Source organism: Sander lucioperca, chromosome 4 (genome assembly GCF_008315115.2).
Source record: "Sander lucioperca isolate FBNREF2018 chromosome 4, SLUC_FBN_1.2, whole genome shotgun sequence".
Lineage (NCBI taxonomy): Eukaryota > Metazoa > Chordata > Actinopteri > Perciformes > Percidae > Sander > Sander lucioperca.
In genome coordinates, this window is record NC_050176.1 from 10,987,299 (window position 1) to 11,004,946 (window position 17,648).

A 17,648-nucleotide genomic window follows, 5' to 3' on the forward strand; every position below is an offset into this window, starting at 1 on the left:
TCTGCACACTTAATACATTTATTCTTTTTTTGCATCTGAAGTCACACACCTGACACTACAGTATCTTTTGGAAAGCCTGGAATCAAGAGCACAAACTCTTTCCCAATTCTTTTACTTTGGATAATCCACAGAACACACTTTTTAACAGGGACTATTTCCATGTAGTTCCAGTGAAAACAATGTAGTCTGTGGATAATCAAGATTAGATTGTTACTGTTAAGTAATGTTGCTGATGAAGTATTTGAAAGGTCGTTTTTCAATTCTCCAAAAACAAAAATTCCATTCACCTCCATTATGAGGGAGGCAGCAGAAATCTCAAGTATCTTAGTCTCAAGTCTGTGGCAAATAAAAGCAAAACTACCTGTATGGCTAGATACTACTCATAAGTAAGTTATAAAATATGAACTTTATAATTTGCATGATTGTAAAGCAGCTAAAGCACACACATAACTAACAAAAACTGCCATCTGTTAGCTGATAACTGGATTATGTGCTGTTACTTGGGCCATAAAACAATAAAATCGCATTGTTTGTGTCAAAAAAACAAAGTAAATTCCTCTGAAGTAATTGGATGTTTGTCTCTTCACAGCTCAATTGCATCTCCCCACTGTTAATGACTGTTATATTGGATGACTCTCTGGCTAACAGTAAACACTGTCTCAGGTTTACAGCTTACAGCAGGACTCAGGCCTGCGAGTCCTCTCTCAACACGCCGCCATGGTATGGGCCAGTAAACTGCAGGGGAGGAGTTTCAGTGTATGAATTGACAGGCAGTCTTTAGCAATATATGGTTTTATTACTGGTGGTGCTGGTGGTAGGGGGCTGCAGATGAGGGTGGGGGGGGGAGGGGGAGTTGAATCACCAACAGCTCTGACAGGGAAAGCGTCAAGTTCTGGCATGAAGATCAGTTTCAGTCTACCAGCTGCTGGATTCAATGCAGCTGAATAGAGGGAAAGGAGACAAAGACATGCATAATTGCATGCATGTTTTCAGACACACACACACACATGTATGTACAGACATGTACAAACATGCATATATTGAACTAACTGCACAGCAACATCTACACACACATCTGTGTCCCGTTACAGTGTTGCTCACTGTTTTAGTCCATTTTTCCAGAGGAAGTTAGAGGTTCTCCATCAGATCTTCAGTTAGAATTAGTTAGAATATTTATGCACTGCAAAATCATCACTGTTTATGTAACAAGGAGCCTGCAACGCATTCACAAGCTAATGACACTATGTAGTTTTACATACCATATCAGCTCTTCTATAATATAGGTCCCTCCAATACTCGTTAGCTATATCTGTCACCGTAAACGTAAACATTTTTAACACAGAAAAATGTTAAAAGAATAGTGCAACATTTTGGGGTGTGCGTTTATTCACTTTTTTAGACAGTTAGATGCTAAGGTTGATACCACACTACTTTTTGCAAGCAAAATATGAACAAATATGTATGTATTTCCCAAAATGCTTTACAATCACTTGAAATCACTTGGAATGATTCCCAAAAAGTTGCCTCACTGGTTGGGTTATTAAAAAAAGAAGTTAATGAGAAGTGGGAAAAATTGTTGAGTTATTGTTGAGTTATTGTTATTGTTATGTCCTTTATAAATGTTCATGTTTTTATTTCATTTTTCAGACATAATATGTCCACTAAACACTAAATATTTTGAAATTGTATACTTATACTTAGTTTATATGACTATTGATTATTGATCAACAAAAAAAAGAACTACGAATGAGTTAATAAGTTACCTACAAATGTATACCTACTGTATATTAGGATATAATTCCTTTTAACTGTTCATAAAGATTCACTGTCAGAGGGTCAAGGAAACAATGGCTGTATTTTCTGTCAAAGCTAAACGTTACATGTAAAAGGAGGTTTTATTTTGAGTTACAGGTATTTGACAGAATCAATCCTAAGGTCTGACGATAATATGTACAAAATAAGGAATTGACAGAGCTTTTCTGCATATGAATTTATGTAATATTCTCATATCTGGCAAGATGTTTCCAAACTTTGTCATTTACTCTACTTGTAAAAAAGGACTATAAACTGTTTTTCTTCTCCATCCTTTAGAATATAAATAAATATATAATTTAAAGCTGTTAAGACCATAGCAAATAACAGCATGGCAGAAGCTTCCTCTCCAAATATCAGCTTTTAAAAAAAATCTTGGTCTGGAGGATCGCATTAGTCATTCACAATTAGTTTGTATATTGAACCTACAGTGATTCTCATTTTTGTATTAATCACAGGTTCTCCCACTCTCATTTTAATCATACAATTGACAAATCTAAACATTCCTTTACAGTAATAGTTTCATCAGAGAGCAGACAGTGAAACTGACAGGAAATCCAGGGGAGCAGATATGAACCAGGTGTCATGGATTGGAGCCGAGCCAGATGACAGGGAGTCAACAAGTGGGGAAAAGAGAAAGAAAGAAAGAGTACAGTGAGAGAGAACAGACAGAGAGAGAGAGAGAGAGAGAGAGAGAGAGAGAGAGAGAGAGAGAGAGAGAGAGCTCAGTCTGTGTCCCTGTAAACAATAACACAACAATATTAGTGCAACAGCAGGGAACCTGGCTCTGAAAACAGTCTGAGTGAGGACTCAGAGTGTGTGTGTGTGTGTGTGTGTGTGTGTGTGTGTGTGTGTGTGTGTGTGTGTGTGTGTGTGTGTGTGTGTGTGTCAGGTGGCAAGAAGTGGCAAATAAATTGGAAAAGGGAAAAAGAAAAGGACAACAAAGACGATGAAATAGACAAATGAGCAACCCTAACAGAGAAAGTGACAAAAAAAAGGAACCCTTACTGGAAAGTGAGGAGAAAAAGAGAGAGATTTCCCCTCAGACTCTCTCCTTGATTCCCAGCCAACACATTTACAATCGAGGAAGTCTCTACTGACTCACTGCTGCTCCCAATCCCCCCCCCCCCCTCCTCCCCCCCACCTCCTCTCCTCCCTCCATGATGGGACCCCCCCTCCCTCCTGAGAAACTCCATCCTCCCTCCCTCTTCCTCTCTCTCTCTCTCTCTCTCTCTCTCTCTCTCCCAATCTGAAGATTTAACACAGTGCAGAGCAGAGCTGGCAGTCACAGTTGTGCCCTGGATTGTAGCAGAGAGAGAGAGCAGCCCTCCTGCAGCCTGTTAGCCCACCACCATGGATGTCAAACTGCTGGCACTGATGGCTCTGCTGGCCGTGGCCACACATGTACCAACCTCCAACGGTGAGTCCAGGAGACAGACGGGATACTTTTTATGGTGCAGAGAGATTGTTGGTTTGATCTTGTTTGAGGGTTTTCACTGATTCTTGGTTGAAGGAATGTTGTTACATGATATGTTTTAGTCTTAAAGCAACAAGTCCTCCAAACCATCTCAAGATGGGGATGTCTGGATGTTGAGGCTTTTAGCATTTGGATTATTTTTAATCTTGGCTGTGTATTTTTTTGGATTTGTGGATTCGGTCTATTTTTAGAAAATCAGGTGAATGTCTGAAATTTAAATAAATATTCTCGTTCATTATCAAACCTTAACTTTTGACATTGTTGGTAGTTCTCTGTCAGGTTTCATTCACCTGAATGGTGATGGTTTGATGGTTCATGAGTTTTATTAGCTTCAGACAAGAATGATACCGTTTTAAATCTCTTGTCTCACTTGTTGCTGTGAAACTCCAGCACTTTAATGTCCTGCTTTGATTTAGTTCTCATGTTTTTTCAGACATGGAATAATAGTTTTCAGAGAGTAGACTTTTCATCCAAAATGATTCATCCACCATTTACCTGTTTTGAATAAATGATTATTGAAGAGCTCAAACAATTAGTCAATTAGTCGACGTACAGAAAATGAATCTGCAACTATTTTGAGAATCGATTGATTGGTCAATCCTTTTCTTTCTTCTTTCTTTTTTTTTGCTGTTTTATTTTATAGCAAATTGAATATATTCAGATTTTAGACTGTTGGTCTCAAAAAAACCTGCAAATGTGAAATGGGCTGTGGGAAATTTTGAATTGTGATATTGTATGGGCCAAAACGAATAATTGAGAAAATAATCAGCAGATTAATCAATTATGAAAACAATTGTTAATTGCAGCCCTGGATTACTGGTATAGAAGTTAAATCACAATATATATTATATTGACTGTAATCAGTAATCTGCATTACTACTGCAGCTTTTTGTAACATTTTAAAGGATTCATTTAAAAAAAAAAAAAAATAATAGATCAGATTGCAATTTTTTATTATATTCAGTATTTTGAGCTAAAATCCTTCACGTACCACAGGAGGAGGTCAGTTTCCACAGTGACCCCACATTAATCTCCCACATGTTAACCTTGGTAGGAGACAGAAGGGTGTTGAGTCGCCTGGCCTGCGTTATGCTATGCTTGTTGTTTCGGGCCCAGTAAGACCCCTGGTTGCATATTAAGGAGTTAGGTCTAAATGTGTGTATTTGTCTTTTCCCTTTGCTTTCTTTTAATTAGTTTGTAATTAGGGATAAACAATGCGGCGGTGATAGCAGTGGATGCTCGCCTCTGGCCCCGGTGCTGCGTGCTGCATAATGATCCCTTAGTTTGCATTAGAATAGAGCCTGAATGGGTGTGAATCATTAGGCTGATATTACTCAGGATTTAGCCATTTGTGGCAACACATTTGGTGTTGCATTATAAACATGCATATCAATAGGAATATGTTGAACCCCATAACAAAAATCTGTTAGTTGAGTCTGTTAGTAAGTATGTTACACATGATGCACTGGTTTAATTCATTTGTGTTTATCTGGGCAGGAAATGGCTGATATAAAGAATGAGTTGTTGCAAAACCACCATCTGCTCTGTGAACTTTTCTAATCATTTCTTGATACACACTACAGCCTCAATGAAGCATTTTCCCTTTCAAACCATTTGTATGTAATCAATGGAGTAATGCACTTTACAGCATCAAGGCTTTAAGGATGGACTCCAGATTTAAAGTTTTATTGCAGGTTGTTTTCACTGACATTTTTACAACCATCATAATTTCTTCAGAAAATCTGTAAACTGTATTTCAGTTTACAGGTCCAAATCAGATTGTAATTGTGTGTACTTGGAATTACTTCAGTGCATCTGTGGTCCTCTGGCCCCCCACAAACCTCTATGGAGGCCCAGGGGTGATTTGTAATCATTTTAAGAATGTCCTTGAGGTGATTTTTCTCAGAGGCTGTTGATGCGGTCTGAGCCGCAGAGTGCTCTTTCATAAAAGGGGCAAATATTGGAAATTGAATGTAGAGGACCCTTCTCCATCAGAGTGGCCGGGCTCAATGCTCAGGGAGTGAAAAGCTGAAATTCTGCATGTGTGTGTGAGTGTGACTGGTCATAAAAGGGCTAATCTCTTTTTAATGAACATGTTGTTCAGAGCAATAGCAGGTAAACTCATACGTTCCCATGCTTTGTAAAGGCTTGTTACAGTAGATTAAACATGCTTACAATTTGTCTGCTGAGCATTTAATCACAACGGAAATGAAGTAGAAGCTACTGTGTTTGGATTGTAATTTAACTTGATGTAAATATTTAAATTCGCATATGAACCAAAATTAACCCTTCTCTGTTTCATGAACAATGAAACGTTTAAATTGTTTAAAAGAAAAAAAAACATATAGCTGTCACTTTATCTACTTCTGCTTAAATATGATAAAAACCTTTAGATCAAAATAAGTTTCCTTTGTCAACAAACCTGATTTTGTCTAACTTCAAGTGTCCTGCAACACTAAACAAATAACAATAGTGTGTGTGTGTGTGTGTGTGTGTGTGTGTGTGTGTGTGTGTGTGTGTGTGTGTGTCAGATCCTCTACTCATGAAAGCTTGTTGTTAAGCTTTTCTTGCCCTCATGCTTAGACCTAAATGAAAATCTATACATTTTATATTTTAACTTCATAAAACTGCTGTTGTGCCCTGTTTAATGTATTTGTAACACAACACTGAGAACCAAATGTATTCTACTTGTTTTAACTGCCCAATTTGTTGTCTTGTAGTTTTATCACACTGATGCTAATTTGTTTTCCCTGTTGTGTGTTTGCAGCAAAGCCCATCAGTCTGGTAGAGCGGTGCTATTGTCGTTCAACCCTCAACACAGTTCCTCAGCGCTCCATCAAAGAGCTCAAGTTCCTCCACACACCCAACTGCCCCTTCCAAGTCATGTGAGTAGATGAGTGTAAAATTATTGTGGTGATTAACTTGAAGAAATGTATTTCCTTATGCACACGATTGATGATCGTTTAAAGGATTCTGTCACTTGACTAGCTCTTTTGTGTTAATTATTTTAGATGTTGGTGTATGTAGGTGAATTTCAAAGGCTGTGTTGGTCAGAGTCATATTAGTGCTGCCTTTAAAAGTGAAATCAAGCTTCTAGTTTTTTGCCAAAACATTGATTGTGCTGCAAAGACCATGGCCGCTCACCTTTGGCCCGACTGGGTGCCTGGTTAGCTCAGTTGGTAGAGCAGGTGCTCATATATAGAGGTTTACTCCAAAGACTTTGGTCCAACTCTCTGACAAATAACTTTTAGGGACTTTAGGGTCTTTGTTTTTACTGAATGTTCATGCATATAGTTATAAAATATATGGCCACCTAATTTGTGGCTGATCCTCGTTGGGTCCATGCATAGTGCTCACCTGGACAAGATGCCTCCTTGATTAGCCCACGTATCTGAATGCAGCACGTCTAGGCATCATGTGTGCAAATCAGTTGCTGAGGAGAAGTAATGTAAAGTCTGTAATATCACATTTTGAGAATAATTCCACCTGGCACTAAACCTGTTATTGACTACAACAGTGCAACTGGAATCTAGCTGATCTCAACTTACTGTATGTGATTTCTTTGCTGTGCTTGTGCAAGTGATTGACTCCATTTTGCTTGTGTGGAATCCTGTGTCAAAATAGGGTCATATTTGCATTGTTAACTGATTTCCAGTCTACCTTAGCTGATGACCATTTTTTGAGCCTCTGCCTCCTAAAAAGTCAACTATTGTGCTGATATTCTTCTCTTTTTTCAATTAAAGGCATTGAATAAATCTGCCATTGAGTATTATTATTATTGATAAAGCCCTAATTTTTTTGAGGTCTGTGTTTTTTTTTAACTTTTTTACTGTTTTACATTTTATTTCCATCACTTTTCACCATAACTTGGTATATAAAACAAACATGTAATAATCCACTTCTTAACTAAAAACATCGAGAGTGGATGTGTGAAGCATGGTGTTAAGATCCTTCTATTCTTTCCCTAATGAGAGGCCTGAGTTTAAAACAACACGATCCTCTCAGAAAGAGGAAAGCGGTGACGGCCGGAGCTCGAGGGGGCCATTTCTGGTTTGCAAAGGAAGCAATAATTAAGGGTCAAAGTGATTACCTTTGTATTTCTGCTGACCTCCTGTATCCCTTATCCACTTTTTTTTATTTATTTCCCACCTCAAACTTCCCAGCAACATTGAGAATAATGTCACTAGTCTGGAACACATTAACTAAAAAGCCTCATTCATTTGATCGCTATAGAAAACAGGACAGCAGAAGCCTCACAGCCAAAAGGCTAAAAGGCTGTGGGGCTTCTGCCAGAAAGGGAGGGGTGCTTGTGACTGTTAGAAGGGGTGAGCAAATGGCAAAAGGTCAGAGAGGACACACAACGCTCCAGCTGGGACTCAAACTCCGTCCAACCTCTCTCCAGAAAACTGGCAGAGGAGTCAAGAAGTCACTCAAGGAGGCGAGGAGCCCGCAGAGTTGCTCCGATATCTCTATTGAGGCAGATGAGAAAAATCTGGTAACGCTATACCTTATGTCCCCCCTCCCCCCTCTGCCCTGCGTCCCATTGTGTGCACTCACCCCAACAGCCCTTTCCCCACCGTCCCAGCATGCTGTTGGTATTTACTTGCTGTGAAGTAATTACTACCTGCTGCTTGTGGAACTCCGGCCCTCAAATTCCAGCCAAGTCAATTAGGGTTTAGGCTCTCAGTTGGTCATCCAGACAAGCATAATGATAAACAGGATGAAGGGAGACACATCAAAACAGCAGAGAGCTCCTGAGCGGATGAGCGGGCAAACCCTAATAAAATAAAGGAGGAGGGAAGATGGGGACATCCCCAGAGGAAAAGCAAACACAGATCCAGTTACTGAGCTGTTTGGCCTCCAGACACAGATGTTAGTTTGAGGGATTTAGAGCTGATGCTTGGATTGATGCTCCTTAACTGCTCTCTTATGTTTAGGGGCCATTTGCTCATTCACTCGCGTGTGTGAGGAACAGGGGAGGTGGCATATTAAAGGGGTAGCAAAGGGTGGAGGAGAGTGTGGGGGGTTCAAATTGAATCCGAAACCAGGGACGAGGGAGCAGTGAGAAGGCGCAGAGGAATGTGTTTAATTTGCAGAGCGGTGTGACGGAGAGATAGAGGGAGGAGAAAGAGGAACAGTGAGGCGAGACACCTCTTGAGTCGTTAACTCTCATACACAACCTTTTGCCACCGAGGTGTGAGATCCACATCTTCGGAGGGGGTGAGACTTGGTTGCCTGTTTGGCTCAGCTCTCCATCAAGAGGCCAGACATCACTTGCAAGAACACAGACTCTCTGCATCCACAGAGCTGTTCATCATAACGTGATCATTCTGAAATCTCTGCAGCTCCTGCTTCAGTCTTATTCTGTAAATTAGATCCTGATGAGTAAATATCGATAAACATCTGAGTTAGGGCTGAGTGATATGACGATATATATATATATATCGTCAAAATTATATAAAAATGTCTATTGTGCATATATTTTTAAAATATTTTGTTATCGTTTCTATTGCAATGTCAAAAAAAAAAACAGCAGCCGAACTCCTTTACAGCAATATTTACGTCAGCTGATCCCTACACGTCATGTTCATTTTGCACTAAAGTTCTTACAAATATTTAGTTCATTTGTCAAGTATTTCATTCACACAGAAGTATACAAAAATAGGCTTTACCATGTGGTTATTTCATAAGGACTATTCATTTATTTATTGCATGACCAGAAAACACTTCATATGGTGATTTATATCGTTATCGAGTTAATTGACCTATATCGGGATAGAAGGTTTTGGCCATGTTGTCCGCCCGTAATCTGAGTTGTAAAATCCAATTTTTGGAGAATTAATATTTTTTACTACTGTTTAATTAAAGAAGAAAAAGGAGTTCAGTTTCTCAGTTTTTGTATTTTACTCTCTTGAAATAAGCAGACAAAATGTAATCATTTCAAATTATTTCAAACATTTATGATGAATGTAACATTTTTTTTGTTTTTAATTTATTCATATAAAAAGTAATAGAGAAATAAAAATGTAAATTGTTTTTATTTGAACAACATATAACACAAAATGCCACAAATCAGAATTAAACAAAAATGCAATCAAACCATCCTGAATAATATTTATAATACAATCATTTACAAGATTTCTTCCTATAAACAACATAAACAGCACCATAAAACAACCCAGTAGTGATAGAAAACATATCCGGCCTTTTGGATGTTTTACCATAAATTGACTTAAGACCATATAAAAAGTCCTCCACCCTCATTAAATTCAGTTTTTCCTTTTACCTAAACAACTCTGTTAAGAGTTTAAGCTGTTTTCCAGCATCCTAAAATAAGTGTGGCACGTATAACAATGGCTGTTAGATGTATCCTTGAATTAACGTAAATAAGGAGCCAGGATCACTCATAGCTTTTAAAGCTTTGGTGCGTAACTTTTTGATATTAATGAACGTCTGTTACATTCAAGCCATTGCCAAATGAGTTGCTACAAAGCTAATTAAGACTATCAGCTCCACACAACTCTCTCTGTATTTCTCAGTATGGCTATGTTGAGAAGATTGTGGCGTCTGGCGAAATTTGCATGCAGAAACTCAAGTGAAGATAATTACCTCTTCTGAAGAGTCCATCATGTTTTTTTTAATCCTCCGTGTCCTCCTTGGTTACTAGCAACTGCGTGGGGGAGGGGAGGGGTGGGGGTGGTGCGCGATCACGGAAGGCTTGTATCATGTGGACGCGCCGACAGTTTTGTTGTCATTGCTTAGAATTCCTCATTCCACAGTTATACGCACTATAGCTTTAAACCTAACCAGCCTGACCAAAAGGCTTTCCCCGACAAACTCTACATCAAACTATGAGTTAAAGCAACACTAGAGAACTTTTCCCGCTTCGGTCCCCCTACAGGTTGGAAGCGGAATTGTCCATTACATTACATTATGCAAGTTTGCCAGATCAGGTAGCAGATCTGTAGTTCGAATGAACTGGACAATGTATCCGCTTCCAACCTGTAGGGGGACCGAAGCGGGAAAAGTTCTCTAGTGTTGCTTTAAGATGTTTGGTGTGCGGTGTAAAGACAGCTTTATATGCCACACAGTACAGTGTGATCGGCCATGTGAGCCTCAGCTGTGCCTGAGTGGAAACTGAGAGCTGTAATTTTTCACCGCTGGGTGGGTGACAGCCTGTTATGTGCAGTAATCCTCTGGTGTTCAGCTTGGATGTGTTTAAGGATGTGCTGAGGCTTTTAGAGCTTAGCTGAGGTGTTTCTGAGCTCAACCTTCATAAACCATATCAGATATTATCCTGACATTATGTGCTCATTTCAACATCAAGATCCTTTGATTTCTTCAACAGGAGTAAATAGCCTGTAAATAGAGCAGATCTTTTTTATTTTATGTTATGATATACACTAACAAATTAATCTGGGTTAGTTTTTGGTTCAAATAATGCAGGTTAGCTGATGTCATATTGAACAGCAGCAGTGTGATTCTTTTGCTCTTGACATTAAGGTGAAAGCTTGTTAGAAGTAGTAATCCTCTGGTTTTAACTGGGATGTGTTGTAAGATGTTCTGAGGGTTTAGTTGAGTTTTTGTTGAAGTGGGCTTTTAGGAAAAAGAAATAATATTAATGTGATTTATTAGCCACAAGTTTAAGATATACCTTTAGAGCATTATCTGTTCAACTTAAACAATATCACCTCCCAAACAGATACAGTATAATCATCTTTATAATGCTTTGGGAAGTTATAAATGTTACTTATGGAGCATTTAGGTTTGAAAGAACCTACAACCAGTGTGTGTGTGTGTGTGTGTGTGTGTGTGTGTGTGTGTGTGTGTGTGTGTGTGTGTGTGTGTGTGTGTGTGTGTGTGTGTGTGTGTGTGTGTGTGTAACTTTAATAGCCTGAATTGTACATTTCATCCCACCATTATTCAATTATAGGCTATGGCTTTTTAGCCAATTCACCCACGTTGCAAGAAGCCATTTTTCATTAATTTAATCAACTTACAGAGAATAGAAATTTGCTTGAGAAAGGTATAAAAGAATTTGTCACCTTTTATTCTAAATCAAAGTTGTTTATTGTTGCTTGGTTCTGCAGTTGTGAGCAGGAACTGTTCTGAAAATGATAATGTTGCATTCAAGGACATTCCAACTTCTGATACTACTGACCAGCAACCATTTAAATGCAAGAAATCGCCACGGGCCTTTTATTTTCGGAAAGATCAAATGTGATAGACAGAGATAAACATGCAAAAACCACCTGTGTGGTCCTTTGGAGAAAATGCCTAAATGGAACCCAATAGAGCCAACTAAGGAACTTGAATCAGGTTCTTTAAGGGTATGTGTTAAAATGCCAGTCAAGTTTCCTTGGGGTTACTTTTGTTAACCACACAGCTAATAAAAGAGATAAAATATCTGTACTGTAAGCCATCACCAGTTTGGCTACAAAAAAAGCCCTGAGGTGAAAATGTTCTCCAGTACACATCCTTGAACTTGATTTATTAACCTTCATGTGAGTTTGGATTAGACTAAAATACTTTCCCTCCTCTCTATCTCTACTGCTCCTGCTTCACGAGAACAACAGCAGAAATTCTCTGAATGTGGCGTCTAATCCCTCAAATTCTACTTTTTTTCTCTCACAGTGCCAAGCTAAAGAACAACAGGGAGGTTTGCATCAACCCGGAGACCAAGTGGCTGCAGCAGTACTTAAAGAACGCCATTAACAAGTAAGGCAAAAAACCTCCTCACTCTCTCTGTGCAGACACAAGCATCGCCGGCAGAGACAGACATGAAATAAAGCCCTCTTCTCTGCTAAATTTAGAGCCTTTACAAAGAAGAAATAAACCACTGTTACAAATGACTATTTCTCAGTTTCCTGCCGACAATTATTCTCTGAAATCGCTGACATGGTTGATGTAAGCAGCAGAGTTATTATCTGCGAAATGATTAGCATCAAGACAGAATAGTGATAAATCTGCCATTGATATGTCTGGTTCCTTTTTTCTCATAAGCATGTTTCTGTGACTTCAGAAGACCACGGAAGAATCAAATGTTCATCATTTTTACCCTCTCAGCTCGCTCACTGTTAAGGCACCAAATCATTTGTTTATTGTATTTTTAACATCACTTTTTCATTCCTAAGAAGCATTTTATACATACTTATCATCACTATTTGTACGTCAGTGACAGAGTTGTCCCGGTTGGGATGCAGCATTGTGGGTAAAAACTATTCATAGTAAAAACTGCAGCAGCAAATTCAATTTTTAATGAGCTGTGTAGTTAAAATTTGTGCATTCCTCATAAAAAATGTTCCCATCATGTCTGGTGGTGATTATAGCCAGGCTGCATGTCTGCTTCTTACAGTAATACACCATAAACAGTTGATGCACAATGTGAAAACAAACAATGAAGTAATTTTTGAGGATTTACGAGATATTGTTTAATGTGTTACGTAATAAAGGACCTGCATGAATACAGAAGTGCTTTACAGTAAAAATGAAATTATCCAGGGAGTTATCGTGGATTATTGAAGCTGGCATGTGGCACAGCACATACTGTATGTAGAGAGTGGGGATACACATCATGACTGTTAAGCCTTGTTTCAAGTCTGCTATTTTGTGTGTGCGTGTGCACGTGTGTGTATGTGTGTGTGTGTGTGTGTGTGTGTGTGTGTGTGTGTGTGTGTGTGTGTGTGTGTGTGTGCGTGTGTGTGGAGGCTATGTAGAAATGCAGTCTCCTGTCTTCACATCAAAGGAAATCACAACTTGAATTCTTCTCATTTCAAACCTTTCTTATAGCATGGCTGCTCTTTGTCAGCATCACCCTCTTTCATTTTAAGTTACAGTTACACATAAATTATATTTACATTTTATGATGTTCAACCATCAAAACTGTTTGCCAACACCTGAGGCCCCTAACATGTCTATGACCGCTCAGCTACGAGCAGCACTCGCCCCGCTGCACATTCATATCCTATGGTAGAAAAGATGTACATTACCAACCCTGTGCCCTAAAATCACATTTGTATGCTACACATATTTTTCCAATTACTTTTTTGAAAGGAATCCTTGTTGCTGCCTGGACTATGTACCCGGGTAACATATTTTCTTTAAGGTAGTAAGCGTTACATGCACGTACCGCACGCAACTCATAAAGAGGAGGTTGGGGAAACAGGGGAGAGTGAGGGAAAATATTAGAACTGTAAGTGTTAATTGGTTAATTAAATGTTTGTACTTGGCCAGACTAATTATCAACTGACATGCAGTATGAAGGTAAGGGTTAAAACTGCAGTACATCATGTTTTTATATACCATTAGATTTGATTTGATTTCATAGCAACATACTCAGTCAATATTGGTGATATTTCCCTGTACAGACTTTCCCATCTGTTCAAGCAAAAGAATAGAAACAATGAACTTCTTTTCTTTTCGTGCTAATACTAAGCTAATACTTCTGTATCTCTCTCCAGGGTGAAGAAATCTAGAAGACGCAATAACAAGAAAATCTAAACAAAAAGGGAAGACATGTATGTCGTCAGGCCTAGCATCCTCGGCACGGGTTGAACCTGTATACCTCCCTGTCACTGCTATGGATGTATGTAAACAAGCTGTATGTACCTGTCCACCAGTCTGGACCGCTTGCAGAACCAGCACTTCACCGCCAAACCGTGCCGTCCCCAGCACCGCCACCAAACCCTCTGTACACCCACGCAGTCACCTCCAACTCTCCATGTTAGCACCAGGTGCAATTATACCTTGAAATGATGGAACACATGCTAATGTCAGATATATGTGTATGAGTTATGGGCACGTGTGTGTGTGTGTGTGTGTGTGTGTGTGTGTGTGTGTGTGTGTGTGTGTGTGTGTGTGTGTGTGTGTGTGTGTGTGTGTGTGTGTGAATGGAAAAATATTCACATCATTCTCCTGTAAGGAAATTAGGATTGGGATTTTGTTGGCTGGTCATGTCTTATATATTAATTGTGGTTTTGCAAACTGAAGAGGTGTGAACCAAGTCATTTATTATCACAGTAATATCTCCATGTATACTATTTTTAAAAGGAGTGACTACTCTTATTTCAACATACTACTACTAAAATAGATTTGGGATGGAGATGTTACGGACTTAAATGTAAACATTTTGCTCTGGTAAGAAGTGAAAGTGGCATTACTCCATGACTGAGGGGTCATGGGGCAGTAACAGAGGCTGGCCAATGGTGTTAACCCTTCACAAGCAGTTACCAATCAGGGCAGGCCATGCTACAGCAGTATCTTGAATTGTCTTTAAGTCGCTCCACCAGCTGGAACAAACAGATGGAAGTTCACACACACTGCTAAGAAACCAGCGCTGATTTTGTGGTGCTACATATTTAGTATAAGTGGTCAGAGCCATTGACATAATTATACTTCACTGTTTATTGTATGCAAGATTTAAGAAGGGATGATGTGACCTCTATGTCTTATATGAAACACAATTATGTTTTTTTTACCAGTCACAAAATATTTAAAGCGCTGTTGTTAGTCTGATATGAAAAATGAAAATAGAAAGCTGATGTTATACTAAGGCCTTGATATATACAGTACTATAAAGAAATGAAACACTTACTGTATCAAAGCAGCTGTTTTTGTTGATTTAACATATCAGTAAACAGAGACCAAATATTAAAACAGTAAAACATGCTACATGAAGAAACCTGTGAACCTCAAAAAGCATGACTTTCGATTTCATTCATTGTTAGAAAAACGTAGATCGTCATAATTTTTAATCTTTTACACCTTATCAAAGGATGCTATAGGTAAATGAAAACAGAGCAATTTCACCTGCAGTATTTTCATGCCAACACCTGTCCTTGGTAGGAATGAAAAGCTAATAAATTGTCACATAAAACAGCAAAACGATAAATATCACAAAGGGAATGTTCACGGTGGCAAAAAGAAATTTGTTTGATTATACTTTTTTATATATATTTGAGCCACTTTATTATCAGATGTGTCTTTTAAATGTTATTGTTTTATTTTTATATTGTGTATAATCTTACTAAATGCTTTTTTTAATGCAATGTACAGTAGGCAGTAGCTACTAAATGAAGGCTATAACCTTAAATTGCGAGAAACAGTATTAAGCTTCATTTTTAAGGTTTCATGCAATATTTTACAGATATGTAATGGTATGCAACACTTAGATACAATTGTTCATATTATTTTTTTTTTTACAATGTGGATGAAAAAATTAAGCCAAACAAATCAAATATCGTCCTCCTGGTTTGTTGTTTTCTCCGTACTGTCTCCTTATCAACCCATCTGAAATGTAACAACGGTGAACTGTATGAAATCTGTTAAGTTCAACACACAGTGATTGAAAACAAAAGTTGCTGTCATTGGGTTACATGAGTCAGAAAACTATTCAGCCCACAGGTCGTCCCCATCGAACACTTGATTCAATTTTTAATAGTTTTACTGAGGTTGATGTATTATGTGTCAACAGAGCCGCCAAAACAGAACAATACCTTTAAATTGAGATCCAAGCGACCAACATGTGCTTTCAATCTGGACACTCCCAGCACCCCACGGGCTTTTCTTTTCACTTTCACTTAACTGCTGCCATGCAACACTTTCTTTTTTTCCCTAAAATTGAAATGCACGTTGTGTTTGGTTGCGGTCATTTCTTTGGTTTATGTTTTGTTTTGTTTTGTTTTACACGGTCTATTTGCTGAGTGCCTGATCACAGTCGATACTCATATCAATTTGGAGCTAATGGTGCAATAATCCTGTAAGTGTAATTCACTTCCCATTAATGTAATAGAAGTTAATGGACATTCATTTTATATGATTATACTCATTTGTTTGAACACATTGCTAAATATAAAATGTTCCTGTTTTCAAATGCACTGACATGCAACGACAAAAGTCTCCTTTCATTCATTACAACACCACCATCCATTCCCAAATTACTTTATTAACTATAGAGTTACATCGAAGAAGATTGTGTTACTTCTGTAAACTTCAACCTTTCCCATGTGTAATGTGATAATTATCTCAATAACACGAAAAAGATTTTGCATTACATGTGGAAAACTTTTATTAACCGCACTGTTTCATGACTGATTCATGTTAATGAGATACATATGTAACAAAAGGTAATTAGTTTTATTAATCAGACTTTAAGTGCTTTTATGTTTAGTCCTGTGGCCCCTGTGGAAACATTTAACCCTTGCAGTGTTACTGCCACTGTCATTGCAGAGAATATTTAGTGTAATTAAATTGTGTCTAGACTCCTTTATCTTTGTGCAAATAGAGCTTTTACAGAAATATTTTATGTGTATTATTTGGAACAAATACACATTCAGGTTCACATGTATCTCCACTAGTGTGTTTATAATCAAAGTATGTTGTACTTGTGCCGAGACAATGTGAAACATTTCTTTTGAGGCAGCTTCTGACACATATCCTTCATACACGTAAAAACGTAAAGTATTATTCTCTGTATTGTCACTGTTTTCAAACCAAGAGGCAGTATTTTAGGTATGATACACAATCCCTTTTTCAATAAACTCATATTAAATTAAACCAGTTACATGCCTGTATTTTATCTGTCAAAAACTGTGTTTATTTATAAATGTCATTTATTTAAAGTTATAAGTGCCCCTTTAAGGGGCAGAGAGGTCCTAGATAGACTGTTGGCTTATCAAGTTGTTATGCCGGGCCTCAGGGCTGTAGTACTTGAGTCCGGACGAGCCCCTTTTCTGTTGTCTCGGACTCGTCTCGGACTCGTTGGTATTTTGAAAAGAAACATCCATGCTGTTTTGATTGAGATACGGGTTTCTGAATGTGTCCTGCCTTCGGTCTCCGGGTGAGCTGTTCAAAATCTGCACGGCTTTCTACATCACTAGCCGAAATGAGGGTGTTAGGTTGCTAACCGTTAGCATGCTAGCTCGTTCTCAATGGCAAAATGCTGCTACAACACACAGGAATTCACCCTAATCTACAAAATAAATTGTATAGAACTACTTACATGTCCCTGTTCTGCAGGTATTCCACGTAAAGTTGGAAGTGTGCCCTCGTTTAGAAGTCTCCTAATCCTGCCTTGTACAGGCCGAAGTTGGAGGAACAGCTAGCTAGCAATTGTGAGCTTACCTAGCTACTGTGCATGTGCGACTGCCAACAAAGATGTTACAGAAGTTGAGAGGTCTCACTCTGTAGCTAAAACAGAGACCTGACACAGGGTGAAAAGAGGATCTGCAGCAATGGGCAGTACAACAAAAATATGGTGTTTTTTTTGAAAATGAAACCATGTAAACCTATTCTGATACAATCTCAAATTACAATTATGAACCTGAAAATGAGCATAATATGGCCACTTTAATCATCAGGT

General features: G+C 38.4%; 1 protein-coding gene across 1 annotated transcript; it reads left to right on the forward strand.

Moving 5' to 3' along the window:
* Positions 1 to 3,062: 3,062 nt before the first annotated feature.
* cxcl12b (chemokine (C-X-C motif) ligand 12b (stromal cell-derived factor 1)) lies at positions 3,063 to 16,846 on the forward strand. Its single transcript, XM_031289455.2, has 4 exons — positions 3,063 to 3,232; positions 6,057 to 6,174; positions 11,924 to 12,007; positions 13,750 to 16,846. The coding sequence occupies exons 1-4, from the start codon at positions 3,166 to 3,168 to the stop codon at positions 13,787 to 13,789; spliced, it is 309 nt and encodes a 102-aa protein (XP_031145315.1). The 5' UTR covers positions 3,063 to 3,165; the 3' UTR covers positions 13,790 to 16,846.
* Positions 16,847 to 17,648: the final 802 nt, after the last annotated feature.